Raw genomic sequence first — 24,830 nt, 5'->3', positions numbered from 1 at the left:
TGCTGAGCCCGCGTGCCACAACTACTGAGCCCAAGCGCCTAGAGCCCGTGCTCCGCAACAAGAGAAGCCACCGCAATGCGAAGCCCGCGCACTGCAACGAAGAGTAGCCCCCGCTCTCAGCAACTAGAGAAAGCCCGTGCGCAGCAACGAAGACCCAACGCAGCCAAAAAAAAAAAGTTAAAGGAAGCTGGCAAAGGCTAACAAGAGCAGGGAGCTCTTGGCACCTCCAGGCTTGAAAGGATAGGGGAGCATGATTACTGGAATCTTGAAAGAGCGATAGCAGTAGCTATAGCTGCAGTTGAAGGAAAGAGCTATCAGAACTGCGGGCTTGGTAGGGAAAGGTAGCATTGTTAACCCTTGGCTTCATCTCCTGCCAGAGCCTTCCATTGGCCATGCTCAAGTGGAATCCAGATGGTAAGAAAGCTTTCTACATGTAACAACTACTTGGTAGCCCATAGTTCCAGCATCTCGGTGCACAAAGTAGAAAACATTGGAGAGTGGATTTGGAGGAGCAAACAAAGAACATCTGGCCAATTTAATGAGGCTTATAGGATTTGTGAAAATCTGTATTCTAAATGAAAGATAAATGATGGACATAAGTGGGATTTCTCTGGTGGTCCAGTGGTTAAGTCTCCATGCTCTCAATGCAGGGGGCCTGGGTTTGATCCCTGGTCAGGGAACTAGATCCCGCATGTGGCAACGAAGAACCAGAGTGCCGCAACTAAGACCTAGCGCAACCAAATAAATAAATATTTTTTAAAAATAATTGACATAATTGAGGGGCTGAGTAGGTAGAAGCTAGTTGTGGATTTTAATTAGCAGGAAGTCCCATGTTGACTAGTTCATGGCCTTTGAGACAACCAGAGGAAGAGAATTTTGAAGAGTAGCTTCTGGAGGATTGGGAGCTTTGCACTGGGGCTCCAGTGATTCTAGGCTCTAAAAGAGAGGACTCTGGTTTAAAGGACAGAAAGAATTCATGAACTCAGCAAAAACAAATGGGATGATCAGCAGAGGGCAGTCTACCAGAAAGGTGGCTGGTGTATTGACTGTGGAGTGTGAAGGTCCTATAGCCATGTCCCAGTTGTAGCTGCATATTCCTTGGACAGAGTGGAATTATGAGGTCCTTTCCTAAAAAATCTCCCACCTAAAGAACCTCTGTGCCTGACAGGAACAATAAGTAACGTAAGGCAAGGAAGCATATTCTGTGCTACTGAAACAAGCTTTCTACTCCATGCTGCAGATATTCTGAAAGCCACAATGGTGGGGTTTCTGATCTGTTCTCTATATTTGGGATAATACAGTGTGCATTACAATCAATATGCAGTTCGACTGCGGATCTAAATGCTGCTTTCTACCCTTGCTGCTAGAGCTCCTCACCCCAGCTGGGGTGGGTAACAAGAAGAGGAGCTAACAAGATGGGAAGCGTACGGACTCAGTGAAAGAGGAGAAAAAATGCAAAACGACCTTAGAGTTATGACTGAGTGTTTCAAAAAGAGAGTTAAATGACAGACTTGGATAGAATAGGCATTGGTAAGAGACGGAGGAAAAAAGTCTCAAAAAGCTGGCAAAACACAAGGTCAGGAAAGGGCTGTAGGAAAAAAAGAATATTGCTCTGCATTTAGAACAGGAAATTTGAATCTGCAGAGCAGTAATAGTAACTAGCAGGAGCTACAAAAAGGAAGACTTGCACAGTTCCAGTGTAGGCGAGTAGTATCAGGGGTCAGCAAAGCACAATTATCCCTTGTCACGTTTCTTTTTATGCGCTTCAACACATCAAAACACATTGTTCTGTTAGAGACATCAGAAGAGTTACCAGATGAACTTTCCTCCATCCATCTAAAGCCAATTTCACAACGTTCACATAAATAATGTTTACATATATTATATATTCTGAAATTGGGAAACTTTTTAGATCTAAATCTCATGCTTAAGCAGCACAGTATACTCAGATGTTCTCCTTTACACTCTTCAAAAATATTGAGGATTCCAAAAAGCATTTGTTTACGTGGGTTAAACAACATTGTGTTCGAAATTAAAACTGAGAAGTTATTGAAACATTTATTAATAACTATAATAAACTATAATAAAATCCATACATGCTTATATAAATAGTATAACTTCAGTGAAAAATAACTATATTTCCCAAACAAAATCTCTTTAATGCCTGGCTTAATAGAACACAGCTGGATTTTCATGTATGTCTTTGCATTCAATATGTTGCACATGTTGTTTTGGTTGAAGTACATGAAGAAAATCCAGCCTCACACAGATACGTAGTTGGAAAGGGAAAGAATATTTTAATAACTTTTTTCAGATAACTAAATCTAGACAAATGGTAGTTTCTCAAAGGTTAGGTGCAATATGGAATCTGAAATGTTATGAACTTTTTGTATTCTGTTACATTAAAATCCATTGGTCTGTCTTGATCCTTGAATGGATGTTTTACCCATGCATGATTTTGTGACATCATGCATTGGTCATTTGGAAACTATTGCCTCACTAATTTATGCAGATCTTCCAAATGTTGACATACTTCATTGCATAATTTCTAGCAGTCACATTTGTTAATATCACCCAATTTAATCAGAAAGGTCTTTAAGCATATTGGGAAGCCGTCAAGTCACAGTTGCAGATATGTTTTCTAAAACTCTAATTTTCTAATGCCTTAGGAGTTAGGAAAAGAAAATATTAGAACCTATTTGCCTTTGTATCATTTAAAAAATACCTGTGTGGTTTATAATGTACATATATTATATGTGTAGAACTTCCTGTATATAATTTGTTAAAAAATAAGATGCATATTAAAAAGTTTTCTTATGGGTTAAAAAAAAAACCCTCTAATTTTCAGTTGAAAGCTTAAATTTTATCATTTCAACAAATTCTGCCAGTTGTTTTCCTTGACATGATAGGCTTACCTTGTTCATTTTTGATAAAATGCCTGCCAAATACCCAACTCTTAATAAACATAGTTTGTCTCAATCATTATTTTAAGTAAAAATGGTGTTCCATGAAAAAAGCGGCTAAGTTCAGCTTGCAACGCAACCATTTGTGCAAGTGCTTTACCATGAACTTTGGTATGCACAAGTCCTTTATGTACCTTTCCCATGTATCATACAGAATATTAAGACATGTACTTTAAAGTTGAAGTTTAATAAAATTAATAATTTCTGGGGCATCCCTGGTGGTGCAGTGGTTAAGAATCCGCCTGCCAATGCAGGGGACACGGGTTCGAGCCTTGGACTGGGAAGATCCCACATGCCGCGGAGCAACTATGCCGGTGCGCCAAGACTACTGAGCCTGCGCTCTAGAGCCTGAGCCTATGCGCCACAACTAATGAAGGCTGCGTGCCTAGAGCCCGTGCTCCGAGAAGCCACTGCAGTGAGAAGCCCACGCACCGCAATGAAGGGTAGCCCCCGCTCGCCACAACTAGAGAAAGCCCGCGCGCAGCAATGAAGACCCAACGCAGCCAAAAATAAATAAAAATAAAATAAATAAATTAAAAAAAATTATATTGCTTCACTGAATACATTCTAAAGTGAAACTGGCATTTTCAAATAGTGAGTATATGGCATTAGTAAAATTATTACTAGTACAGTAATTTTTTGCATACTACTGCTTCTACATCATCAGTGCATATGTCAACACAGTAAAAAGGCAAATAATATCTTAGTTTTATTATGATAATAGTTTGGGCATTGCACATTGACTCCTGAAGACATCTCAGGGGCCCCCCAGGTGCCTTCAGACTATACTTTGAGATGAATTTTTCCTTATCCTTGCTAGAATGCAAATCCTTTTACGATTCGAGGGGTTTTTTGGTCTTGTTCACTAGTATGCCTCCAGGGCTTAGATTATGCCTGGCACATAGTAGGCATTCAATAATTATTTGTTTAATTAATTATGTAATGAAGTAAGCAATCAGAACTAGATCATCATAGTGAAGAGCTTATAATCTGCATTACTGGAAACTCATTTTTAAAAAATTAGTTTTGAACAGGTAAAATTTACAATAGGATACATGATGAAAAGTCTCCCACTTTGCCTTCCCCAAGGAACTTAAGTTGCTTTCTCAGAGATAACCACTGCTGTCAGTTTCTTTTTTTTTGTTTTTAATGTTCTGTACATTTTTATTTTATTTATTTGTTTATTTTCATTGGGGTACAGTTGTTTTACAATGATGCTGTCAGTTTCTGATGTATTTTTCCAGTGATATTTTATGGATTCACAAGCATATACACAAGCATATTCCTTTCTTCTATCACATACTTTGTGGTATACTACACACAATCTGGATTGAATAGTGATTTTTTTTTAATAAAATTTTTCTTTTGGAATAATTTTGTATTTACAGAAAAGTTTTAGAAAATCCTGTATACTCTACTCACGTCTACTACTGTTAGCATCTTACATAATCATAGTACCATGTCAAAACTAGGAAATTAACATCTCTACAATACTACTAACTAAATTACAGAATTTATTCAGATTTCACTAATTATGTCCTTTTGGTTCTAGGGTCCAACCCAGGATACCACATTGCTTTTAGCATAATGCTCTTTTTCCCTTAGAATGTATTTTGAGGATCGTCTCAGGTCAGTTTATATGCAGTTGCCTCATTCTCTGGAAGGACTGTAAAAATGGACTGAAAGTGGAATTTCAGGACCAATGATTATGTGCATTTAAAAATTACCAAACCTCTCTTCCCCAAAGAAATTAGCATACCCTTCTAATTAGTCTCCCTGTGATTTGAGTGTTGTAAATTTCTTTGAAGTTCCAAGATTAATATTGGGGACTGAATGAAGGTGATAAATGTAAAGTATTCAGAAAAATTTTGCACACTTCGAAATAACTATTTTTAATGTACTGGCACAAATTCACATAGCATTGCATGATTTATACATTATACCAATAATTTATTGGGCCATGACCCACATGTATAGTCGGTTCCTGTTAGGACCACTAGGGGGCTCTGCTGGAAGGGTTTTACAGTTACGTTAGCCCATTTAGGAGAATGTTTCGAGATGATGTTTTAGATTTCTGAACTCTTAAAACTTGAAAGAGATCATCTCATCCAGCTTCCTTATTTTGCAGAAGAGGAAACCAAGTTTGGCCGAGAGAGCTGGTATGGAGGAGAGCTGGAATTTAAAATCCCCTCTTGGTTCCCGCGGCAGGAGTTCAATAAATTCTTTTTTGCCATGTGCCTCCACTGAATGATTCACTCCCAGTGGCTACTTTCTTTTTTACTGCCACAATTTTAGTAATTTTTGCTAAGACGGTGTATTTATGATATTCTTCTAATAGGACACTCTACTGATTGGTTAGGTGAAAGAAATGCAAGAAATATAAACTTCTAAATAAACGTTATTACTTATTACAAAATGTTTTCTATTCAAAGCATCCCTCAGCATCAAAACCATATTAGTTACTGGAAGCCCTAGCAACCACTTTCAAATTTACTTTCCACTTAAAACATTTTACTCTTATCTTTACTCATTTATTCATTTAATATTTATTGACTGCCTACTAGCTCCAGACACTGTTGTAGACCCTAGGCTTACAGAAGCTGCCCTTCGTCCCCAAGAAGCATCTATTTCTCCATTGTTCACTTTATAAACTATTTTTACAGGCCTTAGTTCAGTGGTTCTCATAGTGTGGTCCCTGAACCAGCAGCAGGAGCAGAAGCACCTGGGAACTTGTTAAAAATGCAAATTATTAGGCCCACACTCCACTTCAGCAATCTTTTTTGTTGTTGTTGTTTTTAAACAAGCTCTCCAGGGATTCTGATGTACATTCCAGTTTAAAAACTATGGTTTTAGTTCCACGGCTTGGCATCAATTATCTAAGTAGGTCAAAGATCAACATCCGGCTTCTGAACTCTCAGGCATCTCCGTGGAGCAGCGGTCTCAGATAACAACTGAGACCCAACAATGACCATACTTAATTTAATGATTTGTTGTACCTGGAAAGATCCTGGGATGATTGTAGTAACAGTATTATAATGGCTTAAGAACAAAAACGAACCGCAGTGGATGTTCTTTACCAACAGAAAATGGGCCGGACTGAGTTCCGGGACAGTGTTTTCAGACACTAGACACAGCCGGCTACATTAATCCCGTGGGTTCTGGGTCTGGCTGAGTCAGGGCGGCGCTCTGAGCCGAGCGAGTGGGGCCGCGTGAACCGGTCAGGTTGGATTCGAACCTTCGGTTAGAGGCTAAATTCTGGAAGCCTCGACCATATCACATTGGTTCGTACAGAAGAGGAGGCGCCGGAGAGGACCAGGGAGGCCCCGGTAGCGCCAGCCGGCCGGCGCAGAAGCCACACCCTCCTGGCCCCAAACGCCGGCAGGGCGGAGCCACGCGGCCGCAGCTCGGGCAGAGACGCGAGGCGCGGCGCAGCGCGGCGCGGGTTCGCGACTGAGGCGTAAGGGGCTACGACGGCAGCGGCTGCGCCGCCCGGCCGGGTCAGCGTCGTACGCATGCGCGGACCCGGCGCCATTTTGGTGGCCGGGCGCGGAGGTGATTCCACACTCAGGAGAGCGCGGCGGCCGGGGTGGCATTGGCAGCGTTCGTGTGCTGGGGTGTGAATCGCAGAGGGAGGAGGCGGTGGAGGAAGAGGTGGCGGCGGTGGCGGTGGTCGTAGCGGTGGCGGAGGAGGCGGGTACGAATCAGCTGCGGGCGGAGACATGGCCAACATCGCGGTGCAGCGAATCAAGCGGGAGTTCAAGGAGGTGCTGAAGAGCGAGGAGGTCAGAAATGAACTACCGGACGTCCCCCACCTCAGCCCAGGGCGGGAGGGCCCTTCCAGTGGCGACCCCAATATCCCTGGTAACCCCCGGGTGGCCTTCTTTGCTGCCACCGTTCTGCTTGTGGGGAAGCAGCAGCCTCTCCCTCCTTCCGCCGTTTTCCCCTCCCCTCCCAGGGCCCTGGGATGGACGGTCTCGCGGGCGGGTGGTCTGGGGAGGAATACGGTTTGGGGGGCGGATGGAGGAGGGGCGCTTATCGGCGTGGTGTGAGCTCTAGAGAGAGCCCCAAGGCAGTGGCAACAGCTGGAAGTGTGGCTGTAGGGTGGGGAGGGAGCAGGCCGAGCCTGAGAAAACCCGGGAAGTGGGTTGGGGGAAGGGGAAAGGTGGTAACTAGATCCGGAGAGCCGCGCTGTCCAAAGGCCCACTCTTTTTAAGGGTATTTTGGGTTATAACCGGTCTGGCCGCCACGGTCCTTTTCTTAGGGAAGGAGCGATGCGAGTCCTTAGGTATTGATGAAAGAAGGACGTTCAGAGTTACTCCCTCTCAGTTCGGTATTGGGAGAGAAGAGAAGGCATAATGGGGTACTATCTTCTTTGAGTGGGGGGGGGGGATAAGGGAATTTTTACCTGAGATAGGAAATTAATTCCATATTAGACCGTTATCTCATTTCTACTTACCCCGACATCTAGGCCTCTTTTCGATTGACATCTAAAGCTTTTTGACTGGGTAAAGGCAAGCTGTTTGGTGTATTAAAGACATTTAAATATTTTTAGCTAGGATTAGGAAAAAATAATGGAGTGTACGAGAAGTTTATTTCAAAATACTGTCTACAAGTTACAGAGTGTCCCAAGACAGTGCCTCTGTGACACTGTTGTGTTGTGCCATGAAACTTCACTATGATGTCCTTCATAGTTAACTTCATTATGATGTCCCTCATAGTTAACTTGATTCTTACTTTTGAGGAACATCCCTATTAAAAAACATGAGGTTTCAGCAGATTAATACATTGTTATATTTCCTTATTAAGAAAGTAGGTTTATCCCAACATATTTACATCTGAAATGATTTAAAAAATTTTTGTCTTAATCTGCTCTTGAGTCCTTTGGAAATTTTAGATACTCTAGTATTAGCCGCACTTATTAATGTAAGATATTTAAAGTGTTATAGTAATTTGACTCAAAATTATGAACGTATCAGTACAGTTTTTTTTTTCATACCCAAATCAAGAAGAATGCTAGGTTGTTTTCCTCCTTGGATTCAACAAAGAAAGATTAAAAATACTGACTGGTTATTTTCAAGATATCACATATCATTATTGGATGTATTATTGCTATTTGTATTTTACTCTTACATTGGTACTTTAATGATCTCAATGATTTGTGAAATTCAGCATTCTAAGTATGGGATGAGTTACTAACATAAGTCTGATAGCAGTTGAACTTTGAGTCTAAAGTGATTATGTATTTTTCCAGCTAGACATGGAGAAAATTCTTTAAGATTATTTAAAAATGCCAAATCCTAGCAGATTTATTGAATGTAATAGTATATAAGTAGTGATTGGTTTTACAGAGCATGTGTATGTACTCTGACCTCTGTATTTGTTCAAGTGCCAAAACTCTGAATGGAAGGATGACTTTGTATTTTTGTGGTACAGTGCAGAAAAAGAGTCGTAAATGCCTGTACTGATATACAATGAAACAGTGATTCTAAGTTTTTCTCTAAGAAAATATATTCCAGGACAGTTGACATATATCTTCCTAATGAAAGTTTGCAGCTAATATTGTTGCCAGTAGCCTAAAACATTTCTTCTATAATGCGGTTGTACAAGCCTGAAGCTTAATATAAGACTTTAATGCGTTATTTTCTATTAATTAAAAGTGGTAAGTTACTGCTCTCATAATTCATATAGTCTCTGCATTATGTGAGGTGACTTTTCACCATGATATTCTTAGTACTTAAATTGATGCTTAAAAGAAATCTTGTATTGCTATACTAATGCATATTGTTAAAATAATACAGTTCTATATTAAGTAAGGGATGATGAAGCCTTGCTTCAAGTGACATAGTGTTTCAGAGGAAGAAAACAGAAAATACAAACAGGCAAATTATTTTTTTAAGAACATTACCTTTATAATCTGGAATGAAACTTCTTCCAGAAAGTAAGTTAAAAGAACATTTAGGAAAGCGTCAGATATTGGAATATATAACCAGTAAATAGCTTTATTTTCACCAATATTTTATTTAATTGATATTTTACTATGTCCAGTTCTATAAGTGGATTATGTTGATTATTTTCAACTCGTTGAAGAACTTGTAGTACAGTCCACGTGTTTCCTTTTTATGTATGTAAATGCAGTATTTGAGTGGCTGGTCAAGTAATCAAGTATTTCCTCATGTAAATCTCCATTTTAGCAAAGTTTATTTCATATGTTTGTGTTTACTAAGACTCCTGATTGATTTTAAGGATTTTTTTTTCCCCTTTTAAGTGCTTTAGTAAAGATAGCTGACATTTGCTGAATTCTGGTCATAAGAAGTAGTAAGTGGCCACTGTTGGAGTGTGTTGTTAATTAAAATATAGCCTCCAAGATAAATGTGAAAAGCACAGTGCAGAATAGTGGGAGGAGGCCACCATTTGTGTCAGAAGTGGGAGAATAGGTGTATTTGTCTGTATAGGTGAAAGGATTAATGAGAAATTGGTAACATTGATTGCTTGTCTGTCGGAGAATTGGGTGTCTGGGGCAACAGGCATCAAAAGATCCCTTTTGAATTTTGAGTCATGCTAATATGTTATTTACTCAAAATAAATAAACCATGTAGGCCTTTTTTCCTGAGACTGTGTTTGGAAGTCTGTCCTTTATGTGTCAGGTTTATTTAAATCTGAGTGTGAATTTTAAGTAATGTTTCAAAGTTGCTAGGCATGGAAAACTGATTTAAAGTACATTTTATAGCTATTTTTGAGTTGAAGTACATAAGTGAGTTGTTGCTTACGAGGATAGAATAAAACTATAATCTGTATTCATAGATTGTATTATTATTTACTATCAATTATTATTGGTATAAACAATTAACCACCATTTGTAGAGGAGCTCTCAGTTCCATTTGTTTATATACATTATTGCTAATTCTCAAGAACAGGTCTTTGAATTAGATTTGTTATTTCTTAGATGAGAAAATTGAGATTCAGAGAAGTTAAATTATTTGTCCACAGATGTATAGCTTTGAGATGTAGATCTAAGTCTGCTTGTGTTTATATTGTACCATGCTGTCATGACTTGCCAAAGGTAGGCGTACTTTTAATTATTTAAAAATAATTGAACCTGGTTTGTATTACTGATTAAAGGATTTAAACACAACCTAATTTGTTAGTTTAAACATTAAAATAAGTGTTACCTGTAATTAAATGTTTACTTGCATTTCAATATGGAAAATATTTTTAAATTTGATGTTCAGTGAAGTAAAATGCCCTTAAATCAGTGCACATACTCTTGCTTGTTCTTGAGCTGTATGGTACCTGTAGGTTTTTTCATATTGTAGCTGCACTTTGCTAACTAGGATTTTCTAGGATTCTCATAGGGAATATTTAAATCTATGGCATTAACAAATTGGTTTCATGAAAACTACTATTGTATACATTTTCCTTAAGTATTTAAATGGATTTTTGTATCTTTTATTTTAAATTTTATATATTTGATTATTCTGTGTAGAACTAGTTGCAGATCTTTAGAAGAAAGTCTCTTGATTTCTGTAGACCATGCAACCTTGGCACTATGTGGGGCATGTGGGGCAGATAATGAATTCTTTGTTGTGGGTGGTTCTCCTGTGCATTGTAGGATGTTTAGCACTATCCCTGACTAATAGCACTAGATGCCAATAGCACAGGCAATCCTCCCTCCACCTCCCTACCCTCTCCCTGCCAATCATATCAACTAAAAATGTCTCCAGACTTTGCCAAATGCTGAGAACCACTGCTGTAGACAAAACTCTTTAGAAGAACATTTAAGACTGTTAACTAGGTAGGATGTGTAGTATAATTTCTCTAAAAGATGAATGAATGGAAGTAAAGGTACAAAAAATTATATAGCATGGCTACTACTAGGTTTGAATGTTCTGTTTTTGTTTTAAGACTTTGCCCCTTATCAATTAATTATCATTTTCTTTTAAACTTTTTCCTTTTTGATTTAAGGAAAAGTGAAATTTCCTGCTATAAACTAATGTTACCAGAATTTGAACAATTTTTTACGAATAGAAAAGTGGTGTGTTTTTACAGCTATGTAAATTATAGTTCAGTGTAACTTATTTAGATAGTGTGCCTTAAGAGGTTCTGGGTGTAGGTTGAGCAAGGAAAGTGTTATAGATTGAGTTAAAAAAAACCAACAACTTAAAAAGCCTGTCCAAGTAATACTCTTTGGGGTGCATTTCTCTTCTTCTCTCTTTTTTTTTTTTAGTTATTATAAAGGCTTTGATCTCTGTCCCTCAGGCACAGAGTTAGATGCATTTGGGATCCCTTTGCAGGTCACCCCTTTGTAAAGAATATATATTCTTATTTCTCAGTAAATATATTATCAGCAGTTATTGAGCATATTGACAACAGCTCTAAAAGACTTACTTGGTTGGAGGTAGATAAAAATGTTAGATGCAAAGAATCAATGCTATGGGAGTTCTGAGGGTATGTGTATGTAGGGAGGTTCTTGAGCTAGGTTCCAAAGGAAAGTTAAGACTGACTTGGAATTTCAGGAGACAGTCATAAAGGAATTACAGGAATACTGTCATTTACAGGTAAATGATCTCTTCTGTAGATGCCTGAACTGGAACTAGGGAGCAGGGTTATGGACAAAATTAGGCAAGAAACACATTTTTATATATATGTGTGTATATATGTATATTTGTATATTTATTTTAACATCTTTATTGGGGTATAATTGCTTTACAGTGGTGTGTTAGGTTCTGCTTTATAACAAAGTGAATCAGTTATACATATACATATATCCCCATATCTCCTCCCTCTTGCGTCTCCCTCCCACCCTCCCTATCCCACCCCTCTAGGTGGTCGCATTTATATACTTATAAAAAAAAGGTTGCACAGCTCTGATATACACAAACATAGTTGTGGAGTTAGAACACATAAGTTTTCTTTGGAGAAAAAAAACACCTTTTTCATATCAAAGTAATAAATGGTAATATACAAAGTACATACAATAAAGTGTGACCAGCACCCAAAACAATATTACCAGCACCAGCAGAATCCCCACACCCCACCCCTTTCCAGTCATTTTCCTGGTTTTTAATAAAACAGACTAGCTTTGACTATGTTTTTTTGTTTTTTGCTTTGAGTATGTTTGAGTAAAAGGATAGACATAAGAGCATATACTATATGATTTCATTTTAAAGGTTTTCAAAAGATGACTTTCAAAATCTTTGTTCAAAACATGCATTAACAGTGTCTTAGAAAATGTGTTGAATGTTAAAGTTGAAAGAGACCTTAGATCTAGGCCAAAAACTTCATCTATAAGATCAGGAAACTGAGGCCTAGAGAGGTTGATTGTTGCTCAGTGACTCAAATCTGGTTAATGGTGAACTTCACCCAAGCTTTTGGCATACCAGTTTACTCCAACCATTATATATGGTTGCTTTATGGGACTATACTTTTCATAAACAATACCATAAAAGCTGAATGCTAATAAAACTAAGTATAACAGTGGGTGACAGTTCAATATTGAGTATTGTATTTAAATATATTTTGCTTTTCTCTCTTGGTGTGAGAAAAGTTTGCCAGGAGGCAGATATACTTACTTCCCCAAGCATGATGTAGTGAGTTTAGCTTAGTGATTAAGAGTGTAGGCTTTGGAATTAGATTTGTGTTCAGTCCTGGCTTTTCTGCTTAATACCTACAGCACTGACTGTTTCAGCTTTCTTATCTGTAAATAGGGAGATCAAGAGAGGCTTTACAGTGCTTAGAGCAATGCTTGGAACATTCAGTAAATGGATAGCTGCTAAGATGTCAAAATTAATTGTACTTTCATACTCTGCTTATTGTTGTCCTTGGACCATAAAGGTTTCCTTCAATGGTTTAGTGAAAGCTCTACACGAATTTGCCTCCAGAAAAGGCTTAACATGATGAGGAACTTCAGTACTTCTGATATTGTTTCTTTGTGTGCAAATAACCTATGGAGGCTGGTGGCCAAGGGGAATACAAAAGAATATATGTGGGCTTTGTTCTGAAGATGTTAGTTAGTCTTTCTTTAGGAGACAGTTATAAGTTGGAGAGAAGTTTGTGTTAAAATGACCTTTCTGAGTGAAAAAGTAGTAAATTTTTTGGGAGCCTTTCATATAATATGGAGTAATGGGATTATTTTGGATTTCTTGACATGGCTCTGGTCTCCTTTAACTGGACCATGGAATCCATATGCTAATCCTCTGGTGTGTAATCTTGAATTCCTTTGTAAAATCCCTATTTTAAAGTTGGGTCTTGGAAACTAGAAAGTCGTGGTCACATCCATTGACATCCGTCATATGTTCTGTTATGTAATTCTGAAAAGGTGAGACGAGTTCATTTCATTCAAAACCCTTGTCCTTTCCCTCCCTTTAGTTCTTTGCTTTTACTGCAAATTTAACATTTATTTATTTATTTTGGCTGCTCTGGGTCTTAGTTGTGGCACGTCATCTTTAGTTGCGGCATGTGGACTACTTAGTTGTGGCACGCATGTGGGATCTAGTTCCCCGGCCAGGGATTGAACCTGGGCCCCCTGCACTGGGAGCATGGAGTCTTACCCACTGGACCACCAAGGAAGTGCCTTTACTGCAAATTTAAAACAGTAACTACCTGTAGTTGAATGTCTACTGTCCGATATTTTATATATATGACAGCCTTATGAGATGGGTGTTATTCTTGTTTTATGGATTAGAAAGTTGAAGCTCTGAAGAAATTAAGTAATTTTCCTCAGTGTCGAGTAACTTCGTGGAACAGGGGTTTAAAACCAGGTCTCTGACTCTGTTTACTGGTTATGGTGGAAAGAATAGAGTATAATCATATCTGTTGCTTGCTTCCTATCCATTATCTTTAAAGATGTTTTAAAAAATTATATTTTAGACTTAGAAGTTAAGAAATAATATATGAACATCTTTATATCCACGGTCCAGATTTAATAGATCTTAACTCATACTGGGTTTAGCTCCTCCTCCACCTGCCCAAGAAATAAAACATACAGACAAAGCTCATTCTGTTCTCTTTCCTTCTTGTAAGTAACCACTATGCTGGGGTTGAGTACATCCCCCCATTCATATTTTTGTTTTTACTATTGATAAACACAGTATTTTTGAGTGTAAAATCACTTTTTAGTATTTTAAACTTTAAAAAATTTTTTTTTCATAGATGGTTATAATATTCTACATCTCCTGCAACTTTTCTTCTCAACGTTGTTTTTTGAGATTTATCTGTGACAATGCATATTGCTCTAGTTCTTCGATTTTAAACTACAGTTGACCCTTGGCCAACATGGGTTTGAACTGCATGAATCTGTTTATATGCGGATTTTTTTCCATAGTAAATACTGCAGTACTACACAATCCACTGTTGATTGCATGTGTAGATGTGGAGGAACTGGGTATATGGAGGGCCAACTATAAGTTATACTTCAATTTTTGTCTGAGCAGGGCGTCAGTATCCCTAACCCCCCTCGTTGTTCAAGGGTCTAGTATGTAGAGTATTTCGTGTCACAGTTTTTAAAATTCATTCTCTTATTGATGGCGTGTAGTTCCAACTTTTAGAAATTATAAAAAAGGATGCATTGAACATTATTATAGTTGTTTTCTTGGGCACATTAGTGTTTTATAGGAAGTAGACTTTCAGGATCTGAGTGTATTTGCATCTTCTGCATGACTCGATATTGCATCATTGTTCTCCCAATGATTGTATCAATTTACACTTGCTGTAGAAGTAAATAAGAATTCTAGGGACCTGACATTTGGAAGGTTTAGATTTTTGTCAGTCTGATGGATATGAAATGGTAGTTTATTTTAATTTTCATTTCCCTTGTCAGTAGAGATATTAAGCATGTTTTTGTGTTTATTGGCCATAAGTCTTTCTTTTGTAAAATTAGTGTTTGCATTCCTTACCCATTTTTAAGAATTTGTGTGGTTTGTGTTTTTCTTATTGATCTGTAAGAATTCTTTATCTGTATAATTTTCTCTATTTCTGTTATGTGGCTTAATTTCTAACTGTCTTATCTTTTTTTATGCTCTTTTTTTAAAAATTGTGGTAAATAATATCATAAAACTTTTCATCGTATTTTTTTTTTTTTTTAAACTTTTGGGTTTATTTATTTTATTTATTTATTTATTTTTAGCTGTGTTGGGTCTTCGTTTCTGTGCGAGGGCTTTCTCTAGTTGTGGCAAGTGGGGGCCACTCTTCATCGCGGTGCGCGGGCCTCTCACCATCGCGGCCTCTCTTGTTGCGGAGCACAGGCTCCAGACGCGCAGGCTCAGTGATTGTGGCTCACGGGCCTAGTTGCTCCGCGGCATGTGGGATCTTCCCAGACCAGGGCTCGAACCCGTGTCCCCTGCATTGGCAGGCGGATTCTCAACCACTGCGCCACCAGGGAAGCCCCATCGTATTTTTAAAAAATATTTATTTATTTTGCTGCATTGGGGTCTTAGTTGTGGCACACGGCGTCTTCGTTGCCGCATGCGGGATCTTTTAGTTGCAGCATGCAGGCTCTAGTTCCCTGACCAGGGATCAAACCTGGGCCCCCTGCACTGGGAGCGAGGAGTCTTAACTGCGGGATCACCAGGGAAGTCCCTCATCCTGTATATATTTAAGTGCACAATTTCAGTGGCATTAAGTACATTCACATTGTTGTACAACCAATACCACCATCCATCTCCAAGACTTTACTTTCTGTAAAACTGAAACTCTGTACCCATTAAACACTAACTCCTTACTTCTCAATGATCAACCCCTGGCAGTTACCATTCTATTGAATATTTTCTGTCTCTATGAATTTGATTATTATACATTATTTGTTCTGCTGGCTTATTTCACTTCACTTTATTGTATCTTTGATCTAACTGAGTTTACTTTTAAAGTAGTCAAATTTGTCTGTCTTTTCCTATGTGGTGTGGTTTTTTGTTTTTGTTTTTTAAAATAAATTTTATTTATTTATTTATGGCTATGTTGGGTCTTCGTTTCTGTGTGAGGGCTTCCTCTAGTTGCGGCAAGTGGGGGCCACTCTTCATCGCGGTGCGCGGGCCTCTCACTATCGTGGCCTCTCTTGCTGCGGAGCACAGGCTCCAGACGCGCAGGCTCAGTAATTGTGGCTCACGGGCCCAGCTGCTCTGAGGCATGTGGGATCTTCCCAGACCGGGGCTCGGACCCGTGTCCCCTGCATTGGCAGGCAGATTCTCAACCACTGTGCCACCAGGGAAGCCCTATGGTGTGGTTTTTGTATTTTGTTTAAGGAATCTTTTCCTACTCTGGTTATCATAAAGATATTCTTCTGTATTTGGTTCTTAAAAGTTAATTCATTCTTTAACTTCTGTACTCAGGTTTCTTCTGTCTCTATCATATCATATTGAAACTACTTTTCCGGGCATTACTAATATCTTCTAAATTGTGAAACGAAAAGTAACTTTGCAGCACTTGTCCATTTTGTACCTCTTTCTTCCACGTTTCCAGTTCCATCTTAGAGCTTTCCCCTTTCGGTTATTCTGATACGACTTTTCTGGTTTTTCTTCGACTTCTCTTACTACCCTTTGTAAGTTACTGATTTCGTCCTCCATCCCCCATTTATCTCCTGAATCTTTGTTTCCGCTTTTGGGTTTTTTGTTAATCATCTTAGGTCAGGTTTTCATTTCTCAGATGGACTATTTATATTAAAATAGTTTGCTTATTTACATTTAGTTCTCTGCCTTTGGTCTGTCCCAACTTCTAATTCAACTGGCGCCATGCCACTGGATTTAAATTTTTTTTTTCTTTAACTTTCCAAAGAAGTGCTTTTATTACAGGGTTTAGGAAAAGAAAAAAGCTCTAGAAAAAGGAAATTTCCAAAATAGGTCTTCAGCAAGGGTGGGTGCAGTGACAAGTCCAGGCTGGAGTCTTGCTCTCACTAGAGGTCACTTCCGGGTTGTGAGGACGGTCCTCCTGGAGTCTCTCAATCGGCCCCCTCTGGGCCCCAGCGACTGGCCCGGCGGACTTCTCATCCCTTGGTCAGCCTTGTCGCCCTGTGCCAGCTCCTCGTCATACAGAATTTGATAATTGCCAAGGACTTTCTTTGGGGGTGACTTGTTTCATTTACAGTCTGGAATTTCAACGTTAGGGACCGCGATGTTGAGGGTGTCATTAATCAGGTTATACTTAAGGATTTGGTCGTTGGCAGTGTGGAGGTGAGGGATGGGGACGCGTTCACCTCGATCAGCCAGGGCTTCAGCTTGTCGTCGATGATGATGTCGTAGCTGTAGCACTCAAAGCAGTGTTTGTCGTTGTTCATCATGGGTGCCACGGCCTTCAGGGACTGCATGAAGATCCAGTGGATCTCGTTGAACAGCTTGCTGGTCACCTCCTCGCCTCAGGTGCTCTCCAGGTAGAGCCGCAGGTTGTTCACGGTCCACGTGCCCCCGTCCCCCCGTGGATTTGGTTGTAGTCCTCCCCATGTTTCTGAATGGCAACGTTGGTGAGATGAACAAACATGTTATTCAGCTCACTGGTACTCGGGGTGTATTTTACTGTGCAAAAGCAGCAAAATCCAAGTTTATGCATGTAGTAGCGCAGTGGACGGTACGTAGACACCAGAACATACAAGCGCAGGTCAAACTTCCTGCCGCCGATTAGTAACGGGTTGTTAATGTACAGAGAGATCACGTAGGCTTCCTTGGTAGACTGAGTCATGAACAAAGATGTTTTGCTGTCCCAGGACCACTTTTGATTTGCGAGAGCTTGTTGATCAGAAAGATGCCCTTTCCCTGAGCTTTGCCACAAGGTTTCATGATCCAGGTGCTGGAGGGGCTTTTCCTGAACTCCACGAACAGGTTGTAGTCGGCGGGCAGCATGTAGGTGACGGGGACGAAGTCCAGGTAGAGGTGTTTCCCACTTCCGTCCTTCTCTGCTAAAGGACTCCCTTTCTTCTCCAGCTCTTTCCTGTTACCTTTTGATGTTTTTCACCATCAGATCCTTCTGCATCAGTTCATAGTGGTTCAGGAAATGGTTGACTATTTGATCATCTGAGAGCCGGTAGCCAGTTTTTTTTTTTTAATAGCTACTTTATTTATTTATTTATTTATTTATTTTTGGCTGTGTTGGGTCTTCGTTTCGTGCGAGGGCTTTCTCTAGTTGCGGCAAGCGGGGGCCACTCTTCATCGCGGTGCGCGGGCCTTTCACTATCGCGGCCCCTCCCATTGCGGGGCACAGGCTCCAGACGCGCAGGCTCAGTAGTTGTGGCTCACGGGCCCAGTGGCTCCGCGGCATGTGGGATCTTCCCAGACCAGGGCTCGAACCCGTGTCCCCTGCATTAGCAGGCAGATTCTCAACCACTGCACCACCAGGGAAGCCCCGGTAGCCAGTTTTGACACTAAAAACGTTGTGGATGGTTTGCTTGCTCTTCCAGTAAAAATTCCAGTCCTCGTTTTCTGTCACTTGGACCCATCCTCTCTTTTAAAAGTTATTTATCAGCACCGACTTCTCGATATCAGTGACCTATTTCACTTTTCCTGCCATAATCCATAGGTACTTATGGAGCCAACGGGAACGTCCAATTTCTCTTCAGTTTCACCCAGATTTGACTTGGATTCTCACCTGATGTCAGATTGTTTTCCTGTGACTTCCTCCTGTGGGGCGCACAGCACGGAGGAGCGCCCAGGAGCGCGGAGGACGGTGGCCCCGCACCGCGGTGCGGCCCCGCCTCCCTGGATTTAATTTTTAAAACGTTATTTTGTCATTTTCCTTTACATTGTCTACCCGCTATTGCCTGAAGTCAAAACCTTTTTACTGTTGTTCTAGCCTACCTTTCCTGACTTATTTCTTGTCAAGTCTCAACTTAGTTGTATGCCTGAACATACCTGAGACCCTCACTCTTCCTCCAGCCTTTAGCTATATTGAGTTGTTCTGTCTGCTTGGAATAAGTCCTTAGCCTCCTTTCTTTGCCTTTTGAAAAACTTACTTCTCCTAAAATGCCATTCCTGATAAGCTTTTCTTTTTTCTTTTTTTTAAATTTATTTATTTATTTGTTTTTGGCTGCACTGGGTCTTCATTGCTGTGCACGGGCTTTCTCCAGTTGCGGCGAGCAGGGGCTACTCTTCATTGCGGTGCGCGGGCTTCTCATTGTGGTGGCTTCTCTTGTTGCGGAGCATAGGCTCTAGGTGTGAGGGCTTCAGTAGTTGTGGCTCACGGGCTCTAGAGCGCAGGCTCAGTAGTTGTGGTGCACGGGCTTAGTTGCTCCGCAGCGTGTGGAGTCTTCCCGGACCAGGGCTCGAACCCGTGTTCCCTGCATTAGCACTGCACCATCAGGGAAGCTTTTCTTGAACCCACAGTTTACCTTTTTTCTCCAGTATCACTTTGTTGGGATTTTTTTAGAGCGGTTATTATATTTTTGGTAATTGTATATATGTCTTTTTGCTCCTGCTAGATCACTGGGCTCCTTGAGGATTCTTATTCATCTTTTTCTCTTCAGCATCCGGTATGGTGCCTGAAATGTATTAGGCTTAGTAACATTTAAAGTATGCCACCCCACCCCCACCCACCCACCACCCAAATCTTTGATAGGTGTCTAATCTTTTGGAGCTATTGCTGAAAGTGCTCTTTGCCTAGGTTTAGGACAGGTCTATGTTATTCTGTTCATTATTTTTAGTCTTTGTGTGATTATGGATTTTTCTAGTGATTACAAATGCAGGGCTAGCTACCATATGTAGCCTTTTCTCTCAAGTGACTGTGGGATGCTTTACTTCTAGGTTTCTTTGATTCATGTGAACCATCCTATTTGGGATTGGTGTACTTAATTGTGGGTTGTCTGATACTGTTGCTTTTCAACAGTGATATAAAACACTTTGTGCTTCATTTTTCTTAAGTCATTCTGTAGTAGTTCCTTTATTTTTAAAATATATGTATAGAATATACTGCAGTTTATGCATCTGTGCATTGGATATTTGGTTATTTCCAGTTTCTTGCTGGTACAAATGTGCAAGAATTTAGTGTGTACTGCTAGATTAGATTTTAGAGGGTTATATATGTCAGACTTTTTTTAACGTCTCTTGGCTTGGTCATACTTTGATTATATCCTTAGGTGTTTACTTTCATGCTTTATCTCCATCTGTCTGATGGAACCGTGAATGTGTGTCATTGAGGACATAGACCTGTCTTACTGATTTTTCCATCCTCCATTGCTTAGCACATTGCCTGGTGAGCAGGAGGCATTTGTTTTCCTGAATGAGTTTCAGTATTTCTTAAGCTCCAGGGAGCTAATCTCCAAGCACTATGAAAGTAATACCTTTCATCCTGCTTCTGGTACTAGGAAGAATTGAATATGTTGATAAAGGTGGCAGCCAGTGAAGTTGGGTTTCTGTTGATAATGTAGTCAGGTCCTGAATTGGGATGGTATACTGTCCAAGCTCAAAACTGGGGAAATAAGATGGTGGGAAGAGAATCTTTTTTGCTTTATTTTGTAGTTTTCCCCTTTGAAGATCTCAGGGGGCATCTATTTAGTAGTATATATGACATCATCTGTATCCTGTGGTTTAAACTCTTTAGTTAACTCTACATTTTTCTTCATTTATTCAACAAATATTTATTCACTGCCATCTGTGTTTGTTAATAAGCTGGACATGGTCCATGCTGTTATGGAGTAAATTATGGTCCAGTAAGATGGTGAGACATTGAACAGCTAGTTATGTTTGTTGAGTTTAAGTAAGGAGAACTGTGAGGGTGAGGTAACCTGAACTCAGGGAAAGAGTTCCTTGGGAATAACCCTTAAACTAATACTTGGGAGGATAAATTGGAATTAACTTAGTCATATATTAGGATGATCAACTCTTACATGCACATAGAAAGCTAATAATTATATAGTCAAGAATGTAAACCATTTAATTGCTTTTCTCTTTTAAATAGTCAAAATTCTGTGAATATAAAAGTAACAAACTTATTAAACTTTGAAAAATACAGGGAACTATATCATAAAGTAAAAATTATCGGTAATCTCACTCCCAGAGATAATTCTTTTCTTTAAAAAATGTTTGTCTATGAAATATTTCACATATACAGAGATACATCTTAATTTTGGTATTCCTTTCATCTTATCTATGTATGTACATATATATACATATTTAGAATTTTTTCGGGGTGGGGGAGCGTTGAATACAATTCCCATGGGACTTTAAACCGAAATCTGTAGTTTTTAATCATTTGAAGTTGTTTTTCCCTATTAGACTCCAAGCTTCTCAAGGGTAGGCATCATGGCTCATCCATCTTTGTATTATCAGTACCAAGAGCTCTTTAACAGATATTTGAGGGCTCCCTCTATGGTAGGCACCGTGATATGTGTTGGGGATATAGTAATGAGTGGGATAAGGGAAGACAGACAAATAAGTAATAAATGCAGTGCAGAGCTGTATAATAATATTGTCCAGATGAAATTAGTTGGTTGTTTTTGATTGGGTGTTCAGAAAAGGCTTATCCTAGAATTGTAAACTTAAATTGAGATCTGAATGTTAAAATTAAGCACGTCACTAGGGGAAGAACAGTCCAGATCAGAGGCAACTGTTAGTGTAAAAGCTCTAAAGTGGGAATGAATTTGCTATGTGTAAGCAACCAAAAGGAGGTTGTTGTGGCTGGAGTGTTGTGGGTAAGGGAGGAGAATGGTGCAAGATGAAGTTGGAGATGTAGGTGGGAGCCAGATCACACACAAGCCATTTGAGGATTTAAAGCAAACGACAGAATTTGTGTTTTTAAAAGATCACTTTGGCTGCTGTGGAGAATGAATTGACCCTGAAGATATGAGGAAACGTTTACTACTTAAAGGTTGAGTTTTGCTGGATATAACAAGAGAAACAGTAGTAGTGATTGAAATAAATAGGAAAAGTCTGGAGGGAAAGTATCCCAAAGTTGCTTGGTTAGGGGCTTTATAGTGTTAATAGTCTACTTCTAACTTTCAGGTTACTATTCTTAGGAGTTTAACCCTTGTCCCTAAACTCTCAGAATGGCTATCAGAGGACCAGGCAGCCTATCTGAATTTCAAAAAGGGAAAGGCACCAGGCACTGCCAGCTGAGTTCACTCCCTTTAAAGAGATATCTGAGGTTCCATTCAGTGACCTCTCTTTTTATTTTTTTATTCACCAGTGTCATAATCACTTCTTGGTTTAAGGTAGGCTAGGAAATGTTTATTAGCTGAGCACATTGCTCCCCAATTAAAATGAGGGTTTTGTTAGTAAGGAAGGAGAAGGAAATTTGTTAGGCACTTCCCATGTGGGGTTGGGGATAGGAGGCAGGAATGAACTCAGGAAGATCATTTGGGAAGCCTTTCTAGGTAGCCTAGGCAAGAGATGATTGTAGCTTGGGGTTAGGGTAGAATAGAGGGGGCTTAAGAGAAGTGTTTGGGTTATGTTTTAAGAGTGGAGTCACCAGAGCTTGCTGATGGTGTAGAGAAATAATGAAGCTGGAAAAACACCTAGATTTTTGTCTTTTGCAAGTAGATAGATGGTGGTGCTAATTTCTGAGTTGAGGAGTGGGAAGAGCACACTGGAGGTGGGGAGGATAAGAATTTAAGCAGTTCATTATGTGAGTCTGGAGGTTAGATCTGAAGAGAGATTTGGCATCATAGATACATAGATGGTATAATTTGAAGCTTAGACTGGGTAACTTAACTCTAGGAGAATTTGGTTAGAAAAGGAGGGGTCTAGGACAAAATCTGGTTTTTGTCCTGGTTCCATAGCACATGTTGAAGTTGAATTGATGAGAACCAACAAAGGAGAGCGTGGTGTCATTGAAGCCAAGAGAAGACAGAGTTCCAAGACGAGGGTGGTCAACTTTGTCATGCTGCTTAAATGGGAGAAATGACTGTTGAATTTGCAGTGTGATCATTGGTGACCTTGACTGGAATATTTTCATTGGAATGGTGTGCATGTGTTATTGGGGTGGATTGTTAAGAGGAATGAGATGAGGAACTGGCAACTATGGTCAACTTTTTAAAGGAGTTTTGCTTTTACAGGGAAGGAGAGAAGCGGGGGAGCTGGAGAAGACCATGGCTTCAGAGATCTTTAAAAAAAAAAATTTCTAGTAGATATTAGAGTATGTTTGTATGTTGATGGATGGGAGAAATTGATTATGCTAGAGAGAGGAGTAACTGAAGGAGCAAAGTCCTTGAGAAGAACGGGGTGGTGTTCCTAACATAAGTGGAAGGATTAATCTTTAATAGGAGCAGAGACACTTAGACACTTAACTTAGTTAAGTTTCCATTTGGGATTTGTGGTTTTCACTTGAACATCAGACTGCTTAATGGTGGTTGTTCCCTGCTCCCTCCCCCAGCAGTGCTGCTTGGGGCAGACACAGGAAGTTTTTTTTTTTTTTTTTTTGGTTAATTGGGGAATGAGTTTAATTAGCATTAGGGCTTTGCCATATGAGTACACTGCAGGAAGAAAGGTATCAAGGTTGTCAAGAGTATTTGCAAGGGAGTGATTATAATGAATGCCCAAGGAATCTAAACTGGCTAAGGAGGAAGTGAGGACCTTAAAGGTGATTGATAATGAGGGAGAGTCAGAGAGAGTGGTTCTGTTTTGATGAAGCCAGCTAATAGCTGGGTTTGGGGTACCAAAGTGAATTTATTTAATTCATGGAGGTTGGGAATCTGAGAAACTTGAAGTGGATTTCGGAGAAGGTGTGGGTTTAGGTGATGACAAAATCAAGAGTATGATTATGGGGATAAGAGCTTACAGTCTGTTAATATTTGTCGGGAACACAGGCAGTCTTAATCCTGTCTCCTTGCTCGTCTATGAGAATTGAGAAGAAATGTACAAAGATGACAAATTAGGCAATAGTCTCATCAACCACAGATAGCTGTTGATATAAACAGCCTTTTAATCAAATCAGGATCTTTGTATGTATACTGTTTTATATCTTTTTCCTGTTAATATATCTTGTGTTTTCTTCAGGGCATTAAATATTCTTTTTAAATATCTAGTGTTTAACTTGAGTATTAGAATTAAATAGTATTTACATATTAATGTTTAGTACTGCCTCACTAAACCATTCTTTTGTCGAACATTTATAAATTGTTTCTATTTTTTCTTGTTATAGCCTTTCCTGCTGAAAGGCATATCTTTACATAATACTTTTTTAAAAAATAAATTTATTTATTTTTGGCTGCATTGGGTCTTCGTTGCTGTGCACGGGCTTTCTCTTGTTGCGGTGAGCAGGGGCTACTCTTCATTGCGTTGCGCGGGCTTCTCATTGCGGTGGCTTCTCTTGTTGCGGAGCACCGGCTCTAGGCACACGGACTTCAGTAGTTGTGGTTCGCGGGCTCTAGAGCGCAGGCCCAGTAGTTGTGGCGCACAGGCTTAGTTGCTCCGCAGCATGTGGGATCTTCCCAGACCAGGGATTGAACCTGTGTCCCCCGCTTTGGCAGGCGGATTCTTAACCCGCTGCACCACCAGGGACGTCCCATAATACTTTTTTTTTTTTTTTTTTAAAGATTTATTGATTGATTGATTGATTGATTGCTATGTTGGGTCTTCGTTTCTGTGCTAGGGCTTTCTCTAGTTGTGGCAAGCAGAGGCCACTCTTCATCGCGGTGCGCGGGCCTCTCACTATTGCGGCCTCTCTTGTTGCGGAGCACAGGCTCCAGACGCGCAGGCTCAGTAGTTGTGGCTCACGGGCCTAGTTGCTCCGCGGCATGTGGGATCTTCCCAGACCAGGGCTCGAACCCGTGTCCCCTGCATTGGCAGGCAGATTCTCAACCACTGCGCCACCAGGGAAGCCCCCCATAATACTTTTTATCTGAGTTTATTTCCATAAGATAGATTACTGGAAGAAAATTACTAGGTCATAGTATCTGAACTTATGACCAAGGTGTTTTCTAGGAAGTTTGTTGTAAATTGCTCTAGCACTGGCACTGTATGA

The 24,830-nt window shown here is 39.9% G+C and overlaps 1 protein-coding gene and 2 pseudogenes across 5 annotated transcripts in view; 2 read left to right on the top strand and 1 right to left on the bottom strand.

The window, feature by feature from the left end:
• The window catches only part of LOC309661983 (proline-rich protein 11 pseudogene), a 367,415-nt pseudogene that overhangs the window by 155,831 nt on the left and 186,754 nt on the right, over positions 1-24,830 (top strand). The gene's annotated exons all lie outside the window — the stretch shown is intronic.
• UBE2K (ubiquitin conjugating enzyme E2 K) overlaps positions 6,459-24,830 on the top strand; it is a 73,314-nt gene continuing 54,942 nt past the window's right edge. Inside the window, exon 1 of one of the 3 annotated variants that reach the window (XM_082464312.1) lies at positions 6,459-6,745. In XM_082464312.1, coding sequence (XP_082320438.1) covers positions 6,683-6,745 — 63 coding nt within the window. In that variant the 5' untranslated portion in view covers positions 6,459-6,682. The remainder of the gene's footprint in view (positions 6,746-24,830) is intronic. The other 2 variants (XM_082464314.1, XM_082464313.1) reach the window with 2 other exon arrangements.
• Positions 15,053-24,388, bottom strand: LOC309662003 (polyglutamylase complex subunit TTLL1-like; annotated as a pseudogene). Its single transcript has 2 exons — positions 18,272-24,388; positions 15,053-17,953 (listed from the first exon to the last, which is right to left on the bottom strand). The product of its transcript is annotated as a polyglutamylase complex subunit TTLL1-like (transcript).

Source organism: Balaenoptera physalus (assembly GCF_965194825.1).
Source record: "Balaenoptera physalus genome assembly, chromosome: 5".
Lineage (NCBI taxonomy): Eukaryota > Metazoa > Chordata > Mammalia > Artiodactyla > Balaenopteridae > Balaenoptera > Balaenoptera physalus.
This window is presented reverse-complemented; position numbering and strand designations above follow the sequence as displayed.